Below are 23,744 nucleotides of genomic sequence, written 5' to 3' on the forward strand. Positions count from 1 at the left end.
GTGTGGGGAGGGCATCACCCACTAGCAGGTGATGAAACAGACTTACGACTCCATGAGGCACTGAGGGCTGTACTAGGCCTTACTCCAGCCCTTTGGCCTTCTTGCCTCTGTCTCCCTTGTCACTGCTTGATACTAGGGCTCAGTCACACAAAACTCACAGACACCCAGTGGGTGCCTGATGGGGGCTTTCCATTTCTTCACTTCCCACTAGAGAGGTAACTTAGTGACTAAGAGCACTGAATACTCTAGCAGAGGACCCAGGTTCAATTCCCAGCACCCACAAGCTCACAAACCTCTGTAACTCCAGTCCCAGGGGATTTGATGCCCTCTTCTGGCTCTCTGGAGCACTACACACATATGGTGCACAGACACACATGTGCACTACACACATATGGTGCACAGACATACATGCGCACTGCACACACATGGTGCACAGACATACATGTGCACTACACACATATGGTGCACAGACACACATATATGCACTGCACACATGATGCACAGACACACATGCGCACTGCACACACATGGTGCACTGCACACACATGGTGCACAGACATACATGTGCACTACACACATATGGTGCACAGACACACATATATGCACTGCACACATATGGTGCACAGACACACATGCGCACTGCACACACATGGTGCACCGACATACATGTGCACTGTACACATATGGTGCACAGACATACATGTGTACTGCACACATGGTGCACAGACATACATGTGCACTGCACACATATGGTACATAGACATACGTGTGCACTGTACACATATGGTGCACAGACACACATGCGCATGACCAAACTACCTGCACACATAAAATAATAAAAATTTTTTTAAAAGGTGACAGAGCTGGTCCTGGGGGTGTTGGGACAGCATCTCACAGTTTAGAAGCATGTCACATATAAGCTTCTTCTTTCCCGAAAACTCTGCAATAGACACACCCCATCATTCTACTGTGAAGAGGGGGGCATTTGAAGCTCAGACAGTGCGGGGCTCAGTGAAGGTCACACAGTGACATGGGAGGCTGTGTGCTGGGCCCTTGGCTCCCTGTGTTTTCTGCCCTACACAATCAAACTCCTGTTCCTCTCTGATTCTGGAACTGTGGCTACTGAACCCACATCCCTATGTGGACAGACACAGGGTGTCCTAGAGAAAGTCCCGAGGGAGCCACTCTGAAGCTCAGCTGTCTCCACCTTAGTAGGGCCCTTCCCTGGGAGCTATTACAGACACTAGAGGGCTGCAGCCACAGCCCCTCCCCCACTCCCTCTCAAGATGGCAGAGTGGACCCGTGTTTCACTCGAGAACATACATGCTTGACCAGTCCCTCCCCAGGACCACTGGGACCGTCTGTGACAGCTACAGCAAGGCCTCCTAAGGGCCATGCACAGGAGGGACATGAAGATACTAGCTCAGCCTCCTCAGGGTCTCAGGAAACCATGCAGCTGCCTGGGCCGCACCTCTGGGTGGGTTCCGTTCACCACCAGCAATCTTCTGGATAGGTAAAGAGATCCAAAGCCTGCATGAGATCAAGTCCTTTCTGTCACTAAGCCAGTGGCTTCCAACCTGGAGCTCTGCAGCAGACACACAAGGCAGAGCCTGCAGCTCCAGGTGACAGGTGCCCTTGGTTTCTAGACCAGCTCCCAAGGTCTACTTCCAGGACTCACCGACAGGCCCTGGACAGTGTCCTCAGCCCTGCCACTCCCTCTCCTCTTCCTTGGCAAGGCCGTGTACCCTCAGAGGCCTCAAACCCATTTACCGCTCAGAGTTGGGAAGCCTCTAGCAGCTGCCTCCTGGGACTTTTGTTGTTTGTTTGTGTTCTATTCTGTGGAATGGGAGACCCATGGCCTTCAGTCCTAGCTCCACGAGCTCCTTCTCCCAGCCCCTCATTTATCAGACTTTTGTTGCTGGTGCGTTGTTAGGAAGGTCAGGAAACTGAGTCAGCAGAGCTGCAGACTAGGGACTTGCATCCCATCTCTTAAATGGCATTTATGATCCTCTCTAGGTATCCATGGTGACTGGGCCCATGACCCCTTATGGATCTCGAATTCCAGGAATGCTCCAATCCTTCCCTGAAATAGCATGCTATTTGCAGAGAGCCTCCGTTCATCCTCTCGAAGTCCTTAGGATGCCCAGCAGCAGGGGCTGTGTTCTGCTCCCTCCCTCCTCTAGGAATAAGAATCCCGTGCATGATCAACATGGATGTGTTTTCTACCCCTCCCTCTGAGTAGTAGCCCACACTGGCCTCAAATTCCCGGCTTCAAATGTTTCTCTTGCCTCGGTGCCAGGATTACAGGTGTTCCCTATCATGGCCAGCTTTTTTTTTTTTTTTTCTGGTCTGCAGTTTGTTGGCTATGAAGTCCAACTGTGTTCTAGGCCTGTCGTGTGTGTGTGTGTGTGTGTGTGTGTGTGTGTGTGTGTGTGTGTGTGTGTGATGTTTGTCATGCATGTGGGTAGGTGCCCGCACACACAAACTGGGAGACCAGAACCAGATGTCTCTTACTGAACCTTAAGTTTGCCGTTTAGACTAGGCTGCCTGGCCAGGGAGCACCACCTCCCTCTGCCCCGCCCGGTGCTGAGATTCCAGGAGCCACAGCCACAGCCAACTTTTTATGTGGGTGCAGGGGATCCGAACTCAGGTCCTCATGCTTGCAGGATGAGTGCCCTTACCCACCAAGCTATCTCCCCAGTCCTATCGTGAAATTACACAGGCTGAGCATGGTCATGAATACCTGTAATCCAAACTGCTCAGGAGGCTGAGGCAGGGGGACTACTAGAGCATAGACATTCAAAACCAGCCTGGGCAACACAGCAAAACCTTCCTTTCAAAATAAAAATGATTGCATAAAAAGCACCCATAAATAAAAAGAGGGAAATAAATACCATCCATGGGTTAACCCTTCTGAGAGGACACTGCTACTGTTTTGATGTGTTTCCTTTTTCCATGTGTCCACATGTAAACACATTTTAAACTGAGTTATACTGTTTTGGCGTGTTTTTCTATGTCATAGATGTATCTACTTCCTATGTGACATTACACTGCGTGGAAGCCAGAGCTGAACCTCTTCTCTGTCACTCGGTGCACCGCAGTCTATTTTAGGCAATGCTGGTATAAGCAACTATAATATAAAATCCTTCACAACACTCTCAATTATTTATCTCCTAAGAATAAATAGGATTTATTATATTTTTTCATTTGTTTTGTGGATGTGTGCACACACATGTGTCATGGTGCACATGTGGAGGTCTTAGGGATTGAACTCAGGTCCTCAAGCAGCAAGCACCTTTACACACTGAGTCATCGTGTTTGTCTTTAGGAGACAATGGTTACTAGCGACACTGCTAGTCATACGGTCACACATCCTTCTGCGTCAGTCTGGCATTTCAAAGGAACAGTTTGTAGAACTTGGAACCTTGCTTGGGGACCCTGAGCTGGAATCTTATTATGGCTCCTTAGCCATCATGTGGAGGGTTTAGAACAACCCATTCACCCTCGCCCTCCATTCCCTGTCTGTAAAATGGAAACAACTGAGTGACCTCAGAGTACCAAAGAAATGCCCTTGCCCTGCCATCTCATGGGGAAGCTGTCATCCAGAAGGTAGAAGCTTCTGGAATCTGGAGAATAGTTTGGTCTGGGCTCCTAGTCCAGTGCTGTATTTGCCCTGTCCAAATAGACTGTTTCCCTCTCGTTGTATTAATTAGCTCTCCTCATGGAATAAAATGCCTGAGATAGTCAACTTACAAAAAGAAAGTGTTCTACTGAGCTCACAGTTTCAGTGGTCTCAACTAGGCTCACAGTTTTGGTGGTCTCTACTGGGCTCACAGTTCTGGGCTCACAGTTTCAGTGATCTCGACTGGGCTCACAGTTCTGGTGGTCTCGACTGGGCTCACATTTACGGTGGTCTCAGACCATACTTACTTGACGGCTTCTTTGGGTCCATAGTGGTCCAGAACATCATGGCAGGATCATGAGATGGAAGCAAGACCAGGAAGCAACAGAGAGAGAGGGAGGAGCCCAATGTCCCCACCTCCCCCCACCAGTGACTTACCTACTTTCACTAGGTTCTAGCTTTTAAAGGTTCTACCATCTTCCAGTAGTAACAAGCCTGGTGATCAAGCCTTCAACACACAGACCTCTCGGGTGGCTCCGGGTCCAGGCTGCACCATTCAGCATGCACCATCCCACAGCTCCTCGAATGGTGGTGCTGATGCTGATAGCATCCTCCTCAGTGGGGTCTGACTCGACCTGAAGGTGATGCTGGCTGCTTTCTCCTCCTCTTCCCAAGGTCCCCCTACCATCTGAGGGGCGACACTGGCATGTTATGAACATAGACATTGACAGAGAGAAATACCTGGTCTGTGGCTATAAAGCCAGCAATCTGGGAGCCTGACCTTCCATCCAGGCTGTCTGGCTGTAGACCCCGACACTGGGCCTCTTCCCAATCCTGTCCCCTAGTCTTGACTTACCCCCAACACGAACTCAGTTCCCTTTGACCTTTCTTGGCAGGTGTTCCGAGTAAAGGCCATCAAGTTGGGTGAGAAACTGCTGCCTGCCTTCAATACACCCACAGGCATCCCCAAGGGCGTCGTGAACTTCAAAAGGTGAGGTGCCCCTTGTAAACCGGTGGCATCTGTGGGTCCCAAGTGGTGGACAGGATGGAGTCCTCGGGAGTCACTTTTTTTTTTATATTTATTTATTTATTTATTATATATACAATATTCTGTCTGTGTGTATGCCTACAGGCCAGAAGAGGGCACCAGACCCCATTATAGATGGTTGTGAGCCACCATGTGGTTGCTGGGAATTGAACTCAAGACCTTTGGAAGAGCAGGCAATGCTCTTAACCTCTGAGCCATCGCTCCAGCCCCTCGGGAGTCACTTTTGTCTGACTTACATTTTTACAGACATAGGGGTTGAGGTATGAGAAAAGCACAGTTCCTATTTTGTGCATAGTAAAAATTGGTCTTTGCTAAGTACTGTCCTGGACAGTTATTGGTTACCAAGTGTAGGGTTTGGACCACCAAGGCCTGACCTTCCTGGGGGAGGAGGCATTTATTCCTCTGCATATAGCCCCCCTCACTGTTGACTCAGTCTCCAGAGTTGGCTCCCACCCTCAGAGGCACCTCCTGGTAGAGCATTCTCCTTGTGAGATCAGAGCCCTGACTCTGAGCTAGGTGGAGCAGACCTCTGGAAGACACAGAGGTGCAGGGCCATGTCCCCAGACACCTGCAGCTCCCTGGGCCATGTGTGGCATACCTGAGCTGGGAGAAAGGCTGGGGAAGTTCATGCTCCCTGACCTGCCTGAGCCCCCACGTGGGGAACTCACAGGAGTGCTGGCCGGGCGCCTGGGAGGGGAGCCAACCCAGCTTCTGCTCATCTCCACCCTCCCTCTTGTCTTGTGGCCTTGGTAGCTTTGCCCTCCACATCCCCCAAGCCAGTGCTCCTTTCACCTGCCTCCTGGTGGGAAACTGTCCCAGTGTCCTCACTAAAACTCCACAGAAGCCAGGGCAGCCATGAGGGCTGACGGAAGTCCTCCTCCACCCCAGATTCAATGCCTCAGAGGTCTGCACATAGACCTGTGCCCTCCACAAACACCGATCCTGAGAATCAAGACAGAAGTGACCCACACCCTCAGGCCGGGTCTGGGCGCAGCCCTCGGGGTCCATTCCTCTGCTGTAGCCCTAGCCTGCTGTCTCACCTGTGGCCCCCATGGAGCTGGTGCCACAGACTCTAGGATTCTTGGCACAGGCATGGATATTTTTAGGCTGCACGCTCGCCATCGAGATAACGCAGCACGCGCATATTCTTCCTGGCATCTCTTGCTTTCATATTCTGGGAAAGAAGTGACTGCTAAAAACGGGAGGGTAGCGAGGACATGGTGGCCACGTGCTACTGCGAACGCGCCGCAGAGATGACCTGGTAGAGGGCGGGAGATATCTGCTGCTGTTCTAGTGTTCAGAAGGGCTGGTTCCGGGCAGCTACGGGAGGAGGTGCGCCACACTGCCCAGTGTGGAGGTGCGCCACACTGCCCAGTGTGGGGGTGCGCCACACTGCCCAGCGGGGGTGTGCCACACTGCCCAGCGGGGGTGCGCCACACTGCCCAGTGTGGAGGCGGGTGCTCATCCCTGTACAGGAGGCATCATAGGAGGGGCAGGGCCAGCTGTGGCCTGTAGTGACCACTGGGCTATCTGAGGCAGTGATTGTGGCCAATCCAGGGACCTCAGACTGAATCAGTCTGTCTGCACACGTACACACCTGCCCAAAACACTCCTTCTTCTGCCCATGCCACTAGTAAGGTCTCAGACGCTCAAGTTGGCCATTGACAGGCTATTCTCAAATCCACGCATGGACTCGTGCAAATGTATGTTCGTGCGGGTGTGCTCCCTCTAAACATGCCTATACACACCTACACAATGCCTAACAACCTTGGAGCGCACAGTGGGCCAGGCACTATTTTGCCAAGGAAGAAAATGAGGCTCAGAGAAGTGCAATAACATCCCCGAGGGCACACAGCAACCAAAAAAAGGTAGGCTTTGCACTCTGCTGTAACAATGCACCGTACACAGGAGGTTTAGCCAGGTAGCAAGGGGTACTGTGGAACAGCACCCCTAGCTAGGGGAGAGGAGAGCAGGGCAGATCTTACTGCTGGTCCATTGGCTCACAGAGCTGGTGGAAGGACCCCCTCCTTCCAGCATGCTGCTCAGCACGCATGCTGTGGGTGTATCTAGTACCTAGGATTTGGATTCAGTTCTGCCACTGGCTGTGTGACCTTCGAAAAGTGTCTCCCCCTCTCTGAGCCCAAGTATTCCCACCTATGAAATGAAAATCACAGTATCTGCTATAGAGTTGGAGGTGGCGGTGAAGGAAGCCACCAAAGCCACCTGGCTCCTGTTAGAAGTTTATTGTCACTTTACATATGCATAATTACATGCTGATAAAAATGACAGTCACGTGCCTGATGAATGCCTCACAATAGCTCTGTGAAGCTGAGTGTCTGGGTTTAACTGAAGGAGGAAGCTGATCAAAGGGGGAGGTGGGGCTCTCCTGAGGACACGTGGTCATAGGGACACAGAGGATGCCAGGCAGAGACCGCCAGAACACCCCACGCTCACCTTCCCTACTTCTGAAGTGACTGAGGGGCAGAAGAGAGGACAGAGAGGCCCACGTGGTGGACAATGAGGGCAAAACCTATCAGGAAGATGGGGGAGTGGTGGTGCACACCTTTAATCCCAGCGCTCGGGGCAGAGGCTGGCGGATCTCTGTGAGTTCAAGGCTAATCTAGTCTACAGAGTGAGTTCCAGAACATCCAGGGTTGCATAGTGAGGTGTTGTCTAGAAAGAAGGAAGACAGCTAACTTGGGGGCTGGGACTATCAGTCGATATCACCCAGGAAGACCTCTGAGCTCCCCAGCTGGAGGAAGAAAGCCCGGGCTGGAATCCCACCTCCTGAGGGGTCTGGTTATAAGCACACACAGCACTCCCTTGACAAGCTCGGTTTCCTCCTTTGGGTGCTGGGGTTAACCACGCCTGTGAGCCCCAGGTAGAGGATGAAATCAACTCCCTGGACAGGACGAGGGGCGTGGCAGTCTCTGCACTGGTGGAAGACACGGCTCTATCACCCCTATCGGTTTCCAGGAGCTGGCTCTCCCCTCAGTGCCCTGGCTTTTCAGGAAGACCCATGCTGAGCAAGAGCAGAGCTCAGAGTGGACAGTGAGACCTCGGGCCTGCACCAGAGGAAGTGTGGTTCCCCAGGCTCCTCCCCGCCCCCCACTGCCTTCCCAAGTGCTCTCCATCGCTGGAGACAAATGAAGAGCAGCCACTTCCTAGGCAGTAGGAGAGCAGGGGGGCCTCCAAAAGGCAACACAGCCACCCCACAACCTGCCCAACCTAGCCCATCCTCACCCCCATCTTACACTAACTCTCTACAGAATGTCTGTCCCTCTAGAGTCCTGAATATCCCCTGGGAAAGTAACCGGAATATGTGTGTGGAATCTGAGACATGGAGAGGGAGCCTCTGGCCTACCGCCCTCCTTATTCCGTCCCGAGTCCCCACAGAAGCGCCAGGCGGGGAGGCAAGGGCAGTTGTCCTCATTCTGCTATGCAGAGATGGGAACTGCGGCATACAGGGACCTGCCTGAGGGTGCCAGCCGAGCGGTGCTGGACCCTACATCTTCTAGTTCCAGGGTGCAGCAGGTGGGAGGTCTGGAAAGCGCCCCCTCTCGGGCCAGAGTGATGCAGGCGGTGGCTTCCCCCAGGGCTGACTCAGTTCAGCTTCCTTGGGGCCCAGCTGCTGCCCAGACTGGTGACTCCAGCAGGGGGTGCCTGACTGTGGGCCAGAGTCTTTGTCTCTAGATGGGAAAGTGGGGGGCTAACGTGTGTGCTGGCTGAGCTTTAATCTTAGAGCACTGCACCCCGAAGTGGCCATCAGAGCCTCCTGCAAGCACAGAGCAGAAAACGTGACTGATGAGAGGCACAGTCTCGTGGGGCACTAGCCTAGCTCTGGGGACCCCACTTCTTCTACTTCTAAGCCCCAGCTTCTTTGGGTCCAGCAGTTGTAGGGCTGTGGTCACACCTTGTAGGTCCCAGGAAACTCCAGTCTGGGGCTATTCTATGACCTTGGATAGGGAGAAAGGCAAAAGTGTATATGTGTGTGCCTTGGGGAGGGGGATCCCTGCTTGGAACTGCCCTCTGCAAGCCTACAGATGACCATTGTGTGTCCTGTGGGGCCTTTGTGGCTCCTGACCACACCGTCAGCATCACCTGCAGATGTCACTGTGTGAAATAACTGTGTGTCATGCCTTGAGCCCCAAACGTTATAGAGGCCGCTTGGTAGGGATAAAGACTATGGTGCAGGCTCAGACCCCCTTCAGTAAGTTCCGTCCCCTCACCTGCCCCGGTGCCATCCACATAGTGGGGCCCAGGAGGATAAACTGAGGTGTCTGGCACCCAGCAGGCATCACCCTCTACCATAGCCACTGCTCCTCTCAGCCAAAGCCAGCAGGGTGACGCAGCTGATGTCTTTTCAGTGGTAACTGGGGCTGGGCCACCGCGGGCAGCAGCAGCATTCTGGCTGAGTTCGGGTCCCTGCACTTGGAATTTTTGCACCTCACTGAACTCTCTGGCAACCGGGTCTTTGCAGAAAAGGTAAGCTCTCCCCTGTTCTCTCCCCAGACAGGCATCCCATACCACAGCAGAGGGGGGAGGGCGAGCATCCTGCACCCCAGCAGAGGGCAGAGGGCGAGCATCCCATACCACAGCAGAGGGCAGAGGGCGAGCATCCTGCACCCCAGCAGAGGGGCAGAGGGCGAGCATCCCACACTCCGGCAGGGGGGGTGGAGGGCGAGCATCCCACATCCCAGCAGAGGGACGGGGGTGAGCATCCCGCACCCCAGCAGGGGGGCAGAGGGCGAGCATCCTGCACCCCAGCAGAGGGGCAGAGGGTGAGTGTCTGCAGTCAGGTGTGCAGAACCCCCAACCACCACTCTCATAGTGGTTGCTGGTAGAGGAACCAACTGTGCTCAATGGCAGGTGGCGGGGGGGGGGGGGACAGAAGCCACCAGATCTGCCAGGGAGGTGTGTGCTGGATCATTGACTGGTGCAGAGCTGTGAACTGTGAAATCTGGAGACTGCGACTGAGCCAGGCTCCTCGTACTGGCAGGAACAGGCGGTGGTGTGCACAGAACCCTTTCCAGGGACATTTTGCTTTTCTGTGTGTGTGAGATCTGCGTTCCTTTCCCTCCCAGGTGCCTGTCTGGCTCGGGCTGGCAGCAGGCTGGCATAATGGTTCCTTATCTCTCTTCTCAGCTGCCCAAGGCTACATGGGTGCTGAGAAGTGACATCCAGATCACTGCCCAGTTCTGACAACTGTCCATCCTAGGCTCTGGGAAGCTCTCTGAAAGGGCTATGGCCAAGGAAATGTATGGGTTCAGATCTAATCCTGGATCCAAAGGAAGGCAGTGTAGCCCCCTGAGAACAGCATTTGGGGTCCTGCTGTCTCTGAGATGGCTTCACACCTCTACCTGGTGGCTCTGTGTCTTGTCACCAGCTGTCCTCAGACCATATTCCCCACCACCACCCACATAGCTGGAAGGAAATAGGTTCCTGGCCTTTGCCTGCCCAGGCCCCAGAGTTGGCACGCTCGCAGGAAGCCTTGTGCTCCTGAACATCAGGTTCAGCATCACTGTCCTCGCGTGGGCCTCCACCAGGACAAGCTTCCCACCTTCTCAGCTGGTGCCTCTGACCTCCTCTCCCTCCCACCCTTACCTGTCCAGAGCTGTGGTTCCCACAGCCAAATGCCATGCATGCTCTCTGACCCTTTGCCCAGCCCAGGCTTTCTGTTCACTTGACCTTCCAGCTGGGCTCCCCTGGGAAGCTCTGGTCAGCTCAGGAAAGGGTCCCACGAGTGCACACTGACCCTTGCCGTGTCCTGGGCATTTTTTATTTAAGCCTCAGCAGGCGTGGGGTGGAGGTGGGGAGTTCTGCCCGGCCTATCTAACTGAGAGGTAGAGGGTAGAATGATCCAGAGAGGCTGAGTGACCTGCTAAGGACAGCCAGCCATGATACAGCCAAGAACTGGGCCAGGAACTTTCCAGCCTATTCTTCCCCGGGCAGATCAGCATAGCTGGCTGCGGGGGGCACCTCCAGTCTCCCCATCCCTCTGCACACTCCATTTGCATACTTGAGCTATTTTCAGCCCCTCCTCATGCCTCCCACTGAGGAGATTATTAGCAGTCAACAAATTGGCCCAAATTCTTACAGCGCCCTGCATCCTCTCAGGGTGGCTAATACAGCCGCTTCCCTGGGCCCCACCAGGACAGGGAAGCCTAAGTCAGGCCCGAGAATCTTCCTGGCCCTCTCACGGTCTCTGTCACCTTAAAGGGACTAAGGGGACGTGAGGGCAGTGAGACGGAACCAAGCACCTCTGAGGAATAGGAAGGCTGACAGCTCCACCTCCCAGCCGCCCTGCCGTGCCAGTTCATCCATGAGCAGGCAGCAGTATGGTCCTGGAGGCTTGCTCTCCCTGAGGGTTCAGTTCTAGTAGACGGCTAGACAAAGTTCTCAATTGCATCTCTCACCGTGTGCAGTCTCCAAGGCTGCAAGCCCAGCCGCAACTCTGTGTTGCTGTGTGCTCATCTTCTGGGTCATCCTCAATGGCTGTTCCATGCAGGGTAAGGAATACAGCTCCAAGGGCTCAGAGAAACCTGAGTATCAATGCCCTAGCTCACCACAGCCACACCACTGGGTCTGGGGATAGAGCTTCAACAGCGGTGTTTGTCTAAGATGCACGGGGCCTGGGTTTGCTCCAAAGCACTCAAAAATAGGGTGCAGTTGGCATGCCTGTAACCCTAGCACTCAGAGCAGAAGCAGGAAGATTAAGAGTTCAAGGGCAGCCTGAGCTACCTGTCTTTCTTAAACCGGGAAATTTAGTGATTACAAGATAGCCACTGCAACTCATCTAACTCCTCACCCAGAGTGGTCCACAGGAGTGGTAGCCTAGGTATCCCAGGTATCCTAGGCAGGCAGCCTAGGCTAGGACTGTCCCGGGCAGAGCAGTCAACAGGAGGGGTGGTGGGCCCACCCCCCACTTGGCCACACCCCACAATGTTCTGCATGTGGGCACAGAACCTGTGGTTCTTTCATGGCCTCCCCACACGCACCGAAAAGCTTTAACACACACACACACACACACACGTGCCTCTGAACTATTTGTTCCATCCTTGCCGGTGGGGAATGAGTGGCTTCTTCCAGAAAGTAACTACACCTGGTGTTTCTCACAGGTCAGAAAAATCCGCAAGGTCCTCAGGGAGATTGACAAGCCCTTCGGCCTCTACCCCAACTTCCTCAGCCCAGTGAGCGGGAACTGGGTGCAGCGTGAGTACCAGTATCCTTGCCCTCATCCCATGGGTTCCTATTCAGGTTTCCTGAGCCCAAGCAGGCACTGACGGAGAGCACTGGCTCTTGAATTCACCGGTCTGGACAAGCCAGTAACTGCGCATCCGACTCCTCCCAACCTTCTTAGCATCTGTCTTAGAGTTTCTATCACTGTGAAGAGACGCCATGACCACAGCAGCTCTTATAAAGGAAAACATTGAATTGAGGCTGCCTTACAGTTTCAGAGGTTTAGTTCATTATCATCACGGTGAAAACATGGCAGCGTGCAGACAGACTCGGTGCTGGAGAAGATGAGAGTTCTACCTCTGGATCCGCAGGCAGCAGGAAGAGACTGTGTCCCACACTGGGCATAGCATGGATGGGACTTTAAAGCCTGCGTCTACAGTGACACCTCCTATAAACCACTCCCTGTGGATCAAGCATTCAACACACGAGTCTATAGGGCCATTCCTATTCTTTTTTTTAAAGATTTATTTATTTTGTGTGTATGGATATTTTGCCTACATACATATATCTATGCACCATGTGCATGCCTGGCGCCATGGATTCCTTGGAACTAGAGTTACAGACAGTTGTGAGCTGCCATGTGGTTGCTGGGAATTGAACCTGGGGCCCTCTAGAGGATCACCCAATGCTTTTCACTGCTGAGCCATTTCTTCAGCCCCTGAGCTATTTCTCCAGACCCAGCCATTCAAACCACCACAACGTCCATCTCTCACAGAACCTCCGCACCCTCCTCTGTGATCCCCAGACTCGCAGGAATGCCCCACTTAGGGCTGTCACTCAGAAATGACTATAGGATAGACCCTGTGACATCCCCCAACCACTTTGATCTGGCTTTCCACTTCCAGCTTTGATTTAGGCAAAATTTAAGGCAGGGCCAAACTAGGCGGTGATGTAAAAATGTCTCACTCACCACTGTATCTTAAACTTATCCGAATCAGTACTGGTTTTTTTTAGCTTTTTTGTTTTGTTTTGTTTAAAGAATTAACCCTGACTGTTCCAGAACTTGCTTGTAGATCAGGCTGGTCTCCAACTCAGGGATCTGCCTAACTCTGCCTCTAGAGTGCTGGAATTAAAGGCATGCACCACCACACCCAGCTGTTAAAGACTTTTTATTTGAAAAAAGGTCTTCAGGTAGCCCAGGTTGGCCTCAAACTTGCTAGGTAGCCAAGGCTGGCCTTGATCTCTTGATCCTCCTGCCTCCACATCCCAAGTGCTGAGATGATGTGTGTGCAACACCACACCTAACAACTTTTGGTCCACAGAGCTGTCAGTCCTGTGAGCATCATTCCTGAGTGCCACCCACTGACACAGACTGGGATGCAGAGTTGACCAGTCTCCCTGCTGTGGTCCAGCTGGAGGGGCCCGGCTCTGGGAGAGCAAGCTGCAGCTTTACTCTGGCCTCATCTCTAAGGCTCAGTCATATGGTCACTCAGCAGGAACTGGTGTGTGTGTGTGTGTGTGTGTGTGTGTGTGTGTGTGTGTGTATGTTTGACCTGTATGTGTCTTCCAGTTGAGCTATATCCTTGTGTGTCCTTCTGTCTGTCTGTCTTCCGGTTGAAGTACATTCTCATCCTTCTCAGTCTCTCTGAGTCTTGGTTTCCGATGAAGAAGAGAGTGAACCGAATTCATTATCCACAACCAGGAAGGTGCTTAGGAATAGCAGTAAAGGCTGTAAGGTGTCCTCCAAAGGTGACCTAGGTCATCCCAAAAGAAAGTGATTCAGGCAGGGCCTGGCTGGCCAACAGACTCCACACAGCATCCGCCGAGGGCTTTCCTCCCCAGCAGAGCCTCTGCCATGAGCCTCTCTCTGCCTCAGCAGGCCCAGAGGTCCAGGAAATTCCACCTAAGAAGTTTGCGATGATGCCCTTGCCACACACACAGCCTCTTCTTAAAAATCACAGAAATGTGAATTCTCAACCAAAATACTTGTCAGAATGAAGAAACTGAGGCTCGAATCCAGGTTATGAGCATGGAAGGCAAGGGCTTAAGAACTATTCCATCCCTGGCAGCCTGGGACGGTGCAGCAAGCAGAAGAGAGCCATGGAATGACTTTCCGCTACACAGGGAATCATTTTCTTTCCAGGCTGCTCCTGGGGTCACGTGTATGAGACTATTTCATGCTAATAACAGAAGAATCCGTGACCTGCTGGAGAGCAGAGGGAAGGCTGAGCCTGCTGGGTCTGTCAGGGCTGCCTCCTCCTAGCTTCTGCCCCAGGTCATCTCAGGGTCTCTGGACTTTGTTGGGTTCTTTTGGTGTGACTGTATCTTTTCAGCATAAACTGAGTGCCTTCCCACTCTTCCCTCCCCTTGGATTCTCCAAGTGACCCCGAGGTAACGCACTCAGGAGGTTGCTTGCATCATTTGCTACCGTAGAAATGGCAGGGGAAGGGGGAAGTGTTAGGGCCACAGCTCAAGTCACCCAGCCTCCACTCCTGTCTCTTTCCTAATCTCCTCACACCCGGCTTCAGACTCTCAGGATGCTCAATCCCACCTGCAGTGTAAACTATGCCCAGGATAATCCACTGGGTTCCAAACACACACGCCACACACAGACACTCACACACAGACATATGCCACAGAGACCCATGCATATGCACAAACACATCACAAACATAGACACACAGACATATGCTACATGGACCCACAAATATACACAAACACACCAAACACACATCAGACACAAAGACATAAACAACACAGATCTGCATAAACACACATAGCACACACATAAATATGGAAATATGCCACACAGACCCACACATACACACAAACATACCACACAGATCCACGCATATATACAAACATACCACACATACCTACACACTATACACAAATACACCAAACACATATACCCACACCAGATGACATACACATATATACAGACATATACCACACAGACATACACGATATACACCACAGACTCACACATATATACCACAGAGATCTACATAAACACACATACCCCACATAGACCCATACTTAAACCCAGCCAAAACACACACCACACACAAAAATGTCACACAGACCTACACAAACATCACACCACACACATACACACGACAGACATTTACCACCCAGATCCATGCATACACACAAACACTGCACAAGACGACACATACACTATATATACACATACATGCAAACCATGTACGTACCACACAAACACAGCACACCACTGTAGCACTGGCCCACCGTCCCCAGACAGAGAGGGATCCCAACCCTCCCTCCCCTCCAGCTCCCATCATCTTGATCTGCACAGACCAACTCAGTCTCCCCAGGGTGCTCTGCAGCTGGGGTCTGACCCAGGACTCACTCTTACTCCTCTTTCCTAGCCTTTTATGAAGGGCCAGCATTCACTGCGAATGGTCAGTGAAGAGGTACACATATGCACGCACACACACATAGACACAGATATATGTATATGCATTCATATATATTTCCTAGTATGTATTATAAATTTGTAATAAAAAAGAAAAACACAGACTATGAGAAACTCCAAACTTCATGCATGAGCCTGCAAAGCTGTTGGGAAGGAGCCCTGCGCACAGCTGCCCTCTTTTGGTCTGTATTCCGATAACTTTACTACAGAATAGTTGCTCTGCATCCATTTTTAAAACTCAAGGGATTTAAAAGAGAAAACCCGCCCTTTACAGTAACCAGGGTCCTTGTCATCATCCTGCTAAGGCCAGATGGACTGTGGCCCCGAGGACCCTGTGCGGGGATACAGGACACCTGGCTCAAGATGTCCTGGTTCCCACTGGGTCCCTTCAGCCCACCCAAGTTGGGCTGGGTGGCAGCTGACCAGATGCTGGCTCCACTCCAAGCCCAGCTCAGACCATGAAGGCTGCCATTTGAACCCAACCGATAATAAATGTGCTAATCCTTCCTGTCATCTTTTCCTGCAGACCATGTCTCGGTTGGAGGACTTGGGGACAGTTTTTATGAATATTTGATTAAGTCCTGGTTGATGTCCGCCAAAACAGACACAGAGGCTAAAAATATGTACGACGAAGCATTGGAGGTAAGAGAAGTTTCCCGTTGCCTGCCCAGTGGGCAGCCACCAGTCCTCAGGGCCCTGCGTGCTGGGAGGGGCTGTAGAATGGGCAGGGAGTGACAGGCGAGGCCTCCCCAGCCACACTGCACACTGACACCTCCCCAGATTCAGGAGACATCTGTGTGTTCCTCCCTCGTGCTCAGAAGCCCGGGCTCAGGCAGGTCAGCCCATTTGTCCGAGGTCTCATAGGAAGTGACAGTCTGATTTAGGAAGCTTAGTTTAAGCCCTCCCCCAACAGTCTCTGGGCTTCTGCTAATGTGTCAAAGCCCACATGGCAGCCAGGAGCCTTTGGGATCTTCAGCTGTCATTGTGTAAAGGGGAGGTGACACTTCAGCAGAGAGAGAGAGTGGCATCCAGGATGTGTGGAGCGTGCACTTTCGCTCTTTTTCCCATGTGGATGCCAGCCGAGATCCAGAGAGAGGAGGACACTTGCACAAGGCCACACAGCACTGAGCTAGCAGAGTTAGGGCCGCTGCTGGTCTCTTCGTGGGCTGTGGAGGGAAGAGGGGTGGAGGCTGGAGTGAGGCCCTCCAAAGAAGAACATTGAGAACAGACAAAGAGTTGACTGGCTGGAGCTGTGGCTACCTTTGAACCTACCAGGTGGAAAGCACAGGGCAGGGCTGGAGAGATGACTCAGTAGTTAAGAGCACTGGCTGCTCTTACAGAGGATCTGGGTTCATGTCGCAGCACCCACCTGGTGATTCACAACTGTCTGGGGATCCAGTGCCATCCCCTGACCTCCCTGGGCACCAGGCATACACATGGTGCACAGACATACATGCAGGCAAAAAGTAAAAATAATAAATCTAGCTGTGTGGTGGTGGGACACTCCTTTAATCCCAGCACCCAGGAGGCAGAGGCAGGTGATCTCTGTGAGTTCAAGGCCAGCCTGGTGTACAAAGTGAGTTCCAGAACAGTCAGAGCTGTTGCACAGAGAAACCCTGTTTCGAAAAACAAAATTATCATCACCGTCTAAAGAGAATTTTTTTTTTTTTTTTAAAGAAAAAGCATGGAGAAGACTCGGGCCTTGGTTTCCCATGAAGTTGGTTGGATTCCTTGTCCCATTGACTAGCTCTAGAACACCACCATGTCCTTGTTCCCCTCTGCCCTGCCTCTAAATCAGTTCTGCACACAGCAGCCATGGGGCTGGAGATGCTTGCTTGTCTCCTCACCATCTCCCCTTTACTCCTGGAGTTGATCGTGACCCACCCCCTCCACCCACGGGGTCCTACCTGATTGGGACCCTGTCAGTCACCAGGACCGCACCACTCCCCCCTTGTCCCTCTGCTTCCTCAGGTGCACCAGACTGTTCCCACCTTAGCACCTTAGTACGTGCCAAACGCTCTACCCAGAATGCCATTCCAAAGCCAGGTCCTTTAGAGCGACCAACTCTTGACTCATATGCTGCCAAAATGACCTTCCCAGCCTGTCCATCACACGTCCAGGCTTATTCTCTTCTTTACTTGTAACGGAATCCAAAATGATTGCTTACAAACACCTAATCCTTGCTGATCTTCCCCAAATACGCTGTGAGTTCTCCAACCGACAGTCCTGTCTCCTTGTTTACCCCATAAGCCTCACTCCTGAAACAGGCTGGCAATGTCCGGCACACAATAACTGTTACATGAAAAAGTAGGTGCTGAGTGATGGATAAGAAGAATGAATGGTGTTTGGATGGGTGGGTGGGTGAGTGTATGAGTGGATAGGTGTGGACAGTTGATCGAGGGACTGAGGGATGGATATAAATAGTTCGATAGCTAGATGGATGGGCAGATGGATAGATAAGTGGGTATGTGGATGTGTGGACCGTTGTGAACAGTTGGGTGGGCGGATGGATGCATGGATAGATGGACGGTTGGACAGACGATGGACATGTGAGTGGATGGGTAGATTGGTATGGGCAGCCAGATGGATAGATGAAAGGATGGACAAATGGACGGTTGGCCTGATAGATTTATGAGTGGGTGGATATATGAGTGGATTGATATGAACACTTCAGACAGTTGGGCAGATGCATGAATGTGTTAGTGGGTGGATGGGTGGACAGATAGATGGACCAGTGATCAGAGGAGTAGATGGGTGGGTGGGTTGGTGGGTGATGATGGATAATGGACAGACTGATGGACAGCTGAGTAGATGGCTGGATGGGTTGGTGGATGGATGGTGGATAGACAGACGGATGGACAGCTGAGTAGATGGGTAGATGGGTTGGTGGATGGATGGTGGATAGATAGACAGACTGATGGACAGCTGAGTAGATGGGTGGGTGTGCAGGCAGATTGATGTGACCACTTGAATGGATGGATCAATGCATGGATTAGTTGATGGGTAGATGGGTGGATTTGGATATGAATGGGTGGATGGGTGGATGAAGAGATGAATGGGAGATGGGTGAACTAATGTGAGCAAATAGATGGATAGATTGGGGGAGGGGTAGATTGATGTGAACAGTTGGGTGGATGCACAGATGGGTGGATAGGTGGTCTCTAGGAGCTATTTGATGGCATGAGTCTGCCTGGTAATGGGAGTGCTTATAGGAGCACACTGAAGCAGACTGCTCGAGCCGTGGGCCTCTTAAACTGTGGACTTAGGGGTGAGAGGTCTCTGCCTGGCCCCCTGGTGCCACGCCCTGGCATGAAGCAGTACAGCTCAGCTCATTCCATCTTGGCCCTGACTGCCCTTGGCTTTGGCCAGCGTCCCCTATAGGAGGATTACTTTCTTTTCTTCCGACAACTCTCTGCAGAGTAAACATTAAGTTAACAAGTGCACTGCCTCACGGCCCTTAGGGCACACTGTGGCTGCAGCTTCAAGGGGAGAGATGGCCATGAATTATTAAGCAGTCTGGAAGCCTCAGAAAGCATGGCTGAGCAGAGAAAACTCGGCTCCCACATTTGATCTTCTGTTAGGAGCCTGGGGCCGCAGACCCTGAGTGAAGGGCAGGCCTCTGGCAGGTCTGGGGCTTTGAAGAATATTCTAGTGATTCCTCAGCCTTGCTGGCATGTTGAAATCACTTAGGAAACTCAGACCCCTTCTCAGGCTGGACCTCAGCAATGGCGCCACACCCTCTGGGGTGGCTCAGGGATGCCTGTGTGAGCAAGGGCTGGGAACCTGCAGGTTCAACCTGGGTCCAGTTGGGGTGGCTAGGAAGATCCAGGACACCCCACAGACACACCCTCGAGACCCATTAGAGGAGGTACTTAAGGAAGCCAAGGAGGGCCTTGTCGCTGTGGCCTCCCGGGGAGTCCCTGTATTCATGCCATCTTAAAGATAAAGAAACCAGAAGGTCTGGCCACACCACAGCAAGAGCCAGGGCAGGAGCAGGGGCCTGCCTGATGCTAAGCCTACTGTCCGTGCCTGCACTGGCTGGCTGCAAGTCACTTGGGTCCCTGTAAGAAGATTCAGGTGAGCTTCCCAAGAGGCATAGGAAGGAACTGGGCCAGGCACCGAGTCAGGTCACAATACTCTCTCCTTCAGGCCTCACCATAACCTGCGTGTGAGCTTGCATCCCCATTCTACAGGTGAGCAAAATGAGTCTTCAGAAAAGCGGGAAGTGGCCCAGAGGTATCCAGACCCCGTCCCCTGACCTAACTCAGACCCTCCGTACCATGTCTTGGAACATGAGCCTTGTCCAGGCACACCACCCCCATGCCGTGTCTTGTGGCTTTAGGCTTTAGTTTGAGCTAAGGAGATGGTTCACTCTATAAAGTGACCAGAGTTACTCCCCAGAACCTACCTGAGCCCAGCACGGTGGCCTATGTTTATAATCTCAGAGCTGGGGAGGCAGAGATGAGGGTCCTGAGGGGGTCTCACTGGCCAGCTAGTCTAACCAACAAGCCCAAGATCCCAGTAAAAATCCTTGTCCCCCAGAAAAACCAAGCTGGACAGCGCTTGAGGAACACCTATGGCTGCCCTCTGGCCTCCACATATATGCGCACACATTACAAACATACCCACACATGCATAGTGCACACATGAACACGCACATATAACACTAATAGAATGTGGCCTGGCTTCTAGCTCCACCTCTGCTTGTCTCTATCTCAGTCAAAGACACAGATCTGTGGTTTCCTCAGAGAGAGGCCGTTACGCAGCCTGGGACTCACCCGGCCTGTGGAGGTAGGGGGCCTAGAAGGTGTTTCCCAGCTGTGTGGCATGGCATCCTGGCCTCATGATATCCCCGTACGTCTTCTTTATCACATCCAACACATAAGTAGGTTCTGGGGCCCTGGATTCACCCTGATGCCCACCCCCTGCAGTGACCCTTAAGGGACCAGCTGCTGGGACCCCACTCTACCCAGGAGCCAGTGCTGAGCCTAGAGCAGTCCCGCCTAGCAGCTGCTTGCACTCCAGGCCTCAGCACACTCCCCACGTGGAGCTGGTGCCCCAGCAAGGCACCTCATCAGCCCCTTTCCCATCTGCCACTCAGCGAGGGTTCCAGCCAGACTCCCAGCCCTGGCCGCGACAGGAGAAGAGAAAGAAAAACAGATCCAGAAGCCACGGCCGACTTCATGTGCCAGGGCCTGGCTGACAGCTGTGTCTGGCGACACTCCGAGGTGGGGATAAGGCACTGGGCGCAATCATGCTCCAAGTGGAGAGTCAGGGGTTAGGCATAAGAGGGCTGACCCTCCAAGAACCCCAGTGTGCTGGAGGAGGTGCATTCCAGGGCTCAGAATGCAGAGTGGGCACACACAGCCAGAGACAAGGGACCTCTCTGACCTCATTCTACAAAGTAGAACGTCCATATTTCATCTCGAACCCTCATTTTTTCTCTTCCTGACTGTTGGTCACAGTCATTCCTACATGCATTTGACAGAGACCGCTACACCCAGAGCTAAGCCCATCCACAGTGCTACTGTGTCCCTAGCCCTTGGCCTCCCCAAAAGACTCTGGCCCTCTTGGGATATCCAAACGGGGGCGGGCATGAATGAGAAAAGGCCGATGAGGCTGGGGAGGCTGTGGGTAGAGGGCAGGAGATGGCTGTGAGGACTTATGGGCAGTGTCTCCTGGGGACTCTAATACAGAGACAAAGTTGACATGGCACAGAGAAAGCGTGTAACCTGCCCAGTGTCACACAGCAGAACTGGTAGAAAAGGGATTTGAGCTCACAGACTGTGTGCCCAGGAATCAATCTTTTTTTTTTTTTTTTTTTGGACTTTTCGAGACAGGATTTTTCCGTAGCTTTTGGTTCCTGTCCTGGAACTAGCTCTTGTAGACCAGGCTGGCCTCGAACTCACAGAGATCCGCCTGTCTCTGCCTCCCGAGTGCTGGGATTAAAGGCGTGCGCCACCACCGCCCAGCATCCCAGGAACCAGTCTTGAAAACCAGTGGCTCCTTGGGGTCCAGGTCAGGGTGCCTTTGAGGTCTAGTTGGGCCTTCTTTCAATGGTGCAAAGAATCTGTTGAGGTTGCATAAGGGTCTATGATGTGATTCAGTTCATTTAAGAGTAGATTGGAGGCCTGAAGAGATGGCTCAGAGGTTAAGAACTCTGACTGCTCTTCCAGAGGTTCCGAATTCAATTCCCAGTAACCACATGGTGTCTCACAACCATTTGTAATGAGATCTGGTGCCCTCTTCTGGCCTGCAGGCATACACGCAGACAGAGGACCAGTAATGTTTCCATGGGTCTAAAGCTAAAGCCAGGACTCATGGGCCTATGGAGGCCAGCTCAGAGTTCCTGGAACTATTGGCAGACAGTACCCCAACATCATGAGTCATTTCTCAGGGACCCCTTTGTACTAAAAGGAGCCTACAGAGCTAGCAGAAGGAGCGGAGCTCTGGTGGGTGACAAGGGGGAGCCGATCCTCCCACGGCCAGCACGGAGGGAGAAAGCACTGCTGAAGCCCTGGATAGAGGCAGAGGTTCATTTTCTTTATATCTTTCTTTTTTCCTTTTGCTTCTTTGTTTGTTTGCTTGCTTGCTTGTTTTCGAGACAGGGTTTCTCTGTAGCTTTAGTGCCTGTACTGGTGCTAGCTCTTGTAGACCAGGCTGGCCTCGAACTCACAGAGATCTGCCCGCCTCTGCCTCCCGAGTGCTGGGATTAAAGGCGTGTGCCACCACCACCCAGCAAGGTTCATTTTCTAATGAGACACAGGGGCCTCCCTCCCACAAAGTCCGGTAGCCACAGGAGGGCTGGGAACTCCAGAGCCTTCTGGATGCTGGAGCCCAGACAGGCCAGCAGCCTTCAGGCCAAGGCCTTCTTAGCAGACACTGCAGTGGAGAGGAAGCCTCGTTGATCTTTATTTTACTCACTGTGATTACTCTTGGATCTGGGAATCTGACTCAGTGGACAAGTTTGCACATCAGGCATTTTTACCTGCGGAGCCATCTCATGGGTCCTATTGTAAAGATTTTTAAGTTTTCTTTAAAACTTTGGGGTTTTTGTTTGTTTGTTTGTTTTGTTTTGTTTTTTAGCCTTTAGAGATTTACTTGTTATTTTTATTTTATGGGTTGGGTGTGTCTGTGTACCATGTGCATGCAGTGCCTGCAGAGGCCAGGAGAGGGCGTCAGATCCTCTGGAACTAAAGTTACAGAGTGTTGAACTGTTATATGTGTGCTGGGAACAAACCTGGGTCCTCTGGAAGAGCAGCCAGTGCTCTTAACCACTGAACCATCTCTCCAGCCACAAAATGTAGATTTAAAAGGCCTGTGTTACATCCTAGCTCCCAGAAGGACAACCCTGCCCCCGGTTCCCGGTGGCTCACTGTGTCTCCCCTTCTCTCCTTTCCCCGACTGCGGTGCTCCCCACCCTTCAGGCCATAGATACCTATTTGGTGAATGTCTCTCCTGGCGGTCTGACCTACATTGCCGAGTGGCGAGGGGGAGTTCTGGATCACAAGATGGGACACCTGGCCTGCTTCTCAGGGGGCATGATCGCCCTTGGTGCTGAGGACGCCAGGGAAGACAAGAAGGCCTACTACCGAGACCTCGCAGCCCAGATCACCAGAACATGCCACGAATCCTATGCCCGCTCAGGTAACCCTTCAGGGGGAAAAGCAGCAGCTGATACCCAGGTTAGATACCAGGAAGCACTGGCCAGAGCAATAGAGCAGTAGGGGACAGGGGGAGCTCTTAGTATCATCTGCCCTGGGAAATTACCAGAACCTGAGTGAGAGGCAGACCCGGCACTGGCTGTGTCCAGCACTGATAGGTGTCACTACTGAGCCCCGCCCTCGGACCCCCAGTCCCCAGCCCCCCTCCAACACCCATGGCAGATTGACAACTGACCCCTGCAAATCCCCTGCCTGCACGGGTCCCTCTACCTGTCCTCTGCACCCATGTGGCTCTCACCCCGTGTCTAGCCACTCTTTGATTCAAGACCACCACCAAGTCGCCATTTACACACACCTGGCAAATGGTCAGTCTAGGGGTGTGAGCCCCAAGCCTCATTTTATACTTGGTGAAACAGTCAGCCCAGAGAAGGGGAACTGACTTAGTTAGGGAAAGTCCCCTGGCTGAGAACCAGGCCCTGACAGCCAGTCACACACACCCCACATTGTGTACTGCCCAGCCTCTCTTAGGCAATAGAGCTGCCTCTCTGAGCCACAGTCCTGATCTTGGGTGGATGAGAGGCTTCATGCTGCACTGAGCCTCCGTTTTCTCCTCTGTCCAATGGGAGAACAGCATACAGCTGCCTGAGCCATGCCAGATTCCACGAGCCAGCATCCAAGCTGCCCTGCAGAAAGAGGCTTTGACGTGTCCGGGGCTGGAGCTGGTTCCAAGTGGGACCTAGGAAGTCATATTCGTGCTGGGCCTGAAATTGGGTCTCCCATTCTTTCCACGGC

At 52.5% G+C, this 23,744-nt stretch overlaps 1 protein-coding gene across 2 annotated transcripts in view; it reads left to right on the forward strand.

Moving 5' to 3' along the window:
* Positions 1–23,744, forward strand: part of Man1c1 (mannosidase alpha class 1C member 1) — a 143,739-nt gene that overhangs the window by 113,995 nt on the left and 6,000 nt on the right. For both annotated transcript variants that reach the window (XM_057784072.1, XM_057784073.1), the window contains 5 exons: positions 4,519–4,613; positions 9,038–9,155; positions 11,789–11,882; positions 15,815–15,930; positions 22,716–22,935. In XM_057784072.1, the coding sequence (XP_057640055.1) occupies positions 4,519–4,613; positions 9,038–9,155; positions 11,789–11,882; positions 15,815–15,930; positions 22,716–22,935 (643 nt within the window). The remainder of the gene's footprint in view (positions 1–4,518; positions 4,614–9,037; positions 9,156–11,788; positions 11,883–15,814; positions 15,931–22,715; positions 22,936–23,744) is intronic.

Source organism: Chionomys nivalis, chromosome 11 (genome assembly GCF_950005125.1).
Source record: "Chionomys nivalis chromosome 11, mChiNiv1.1, whole genome shotgun sequence".
NCBI classification, from domain to species: Eukaryota; Metazoa; Chordata; class Mammalia; order Rodentia; family Cricetidae; genus Chionomys; species Chionomys nivalis.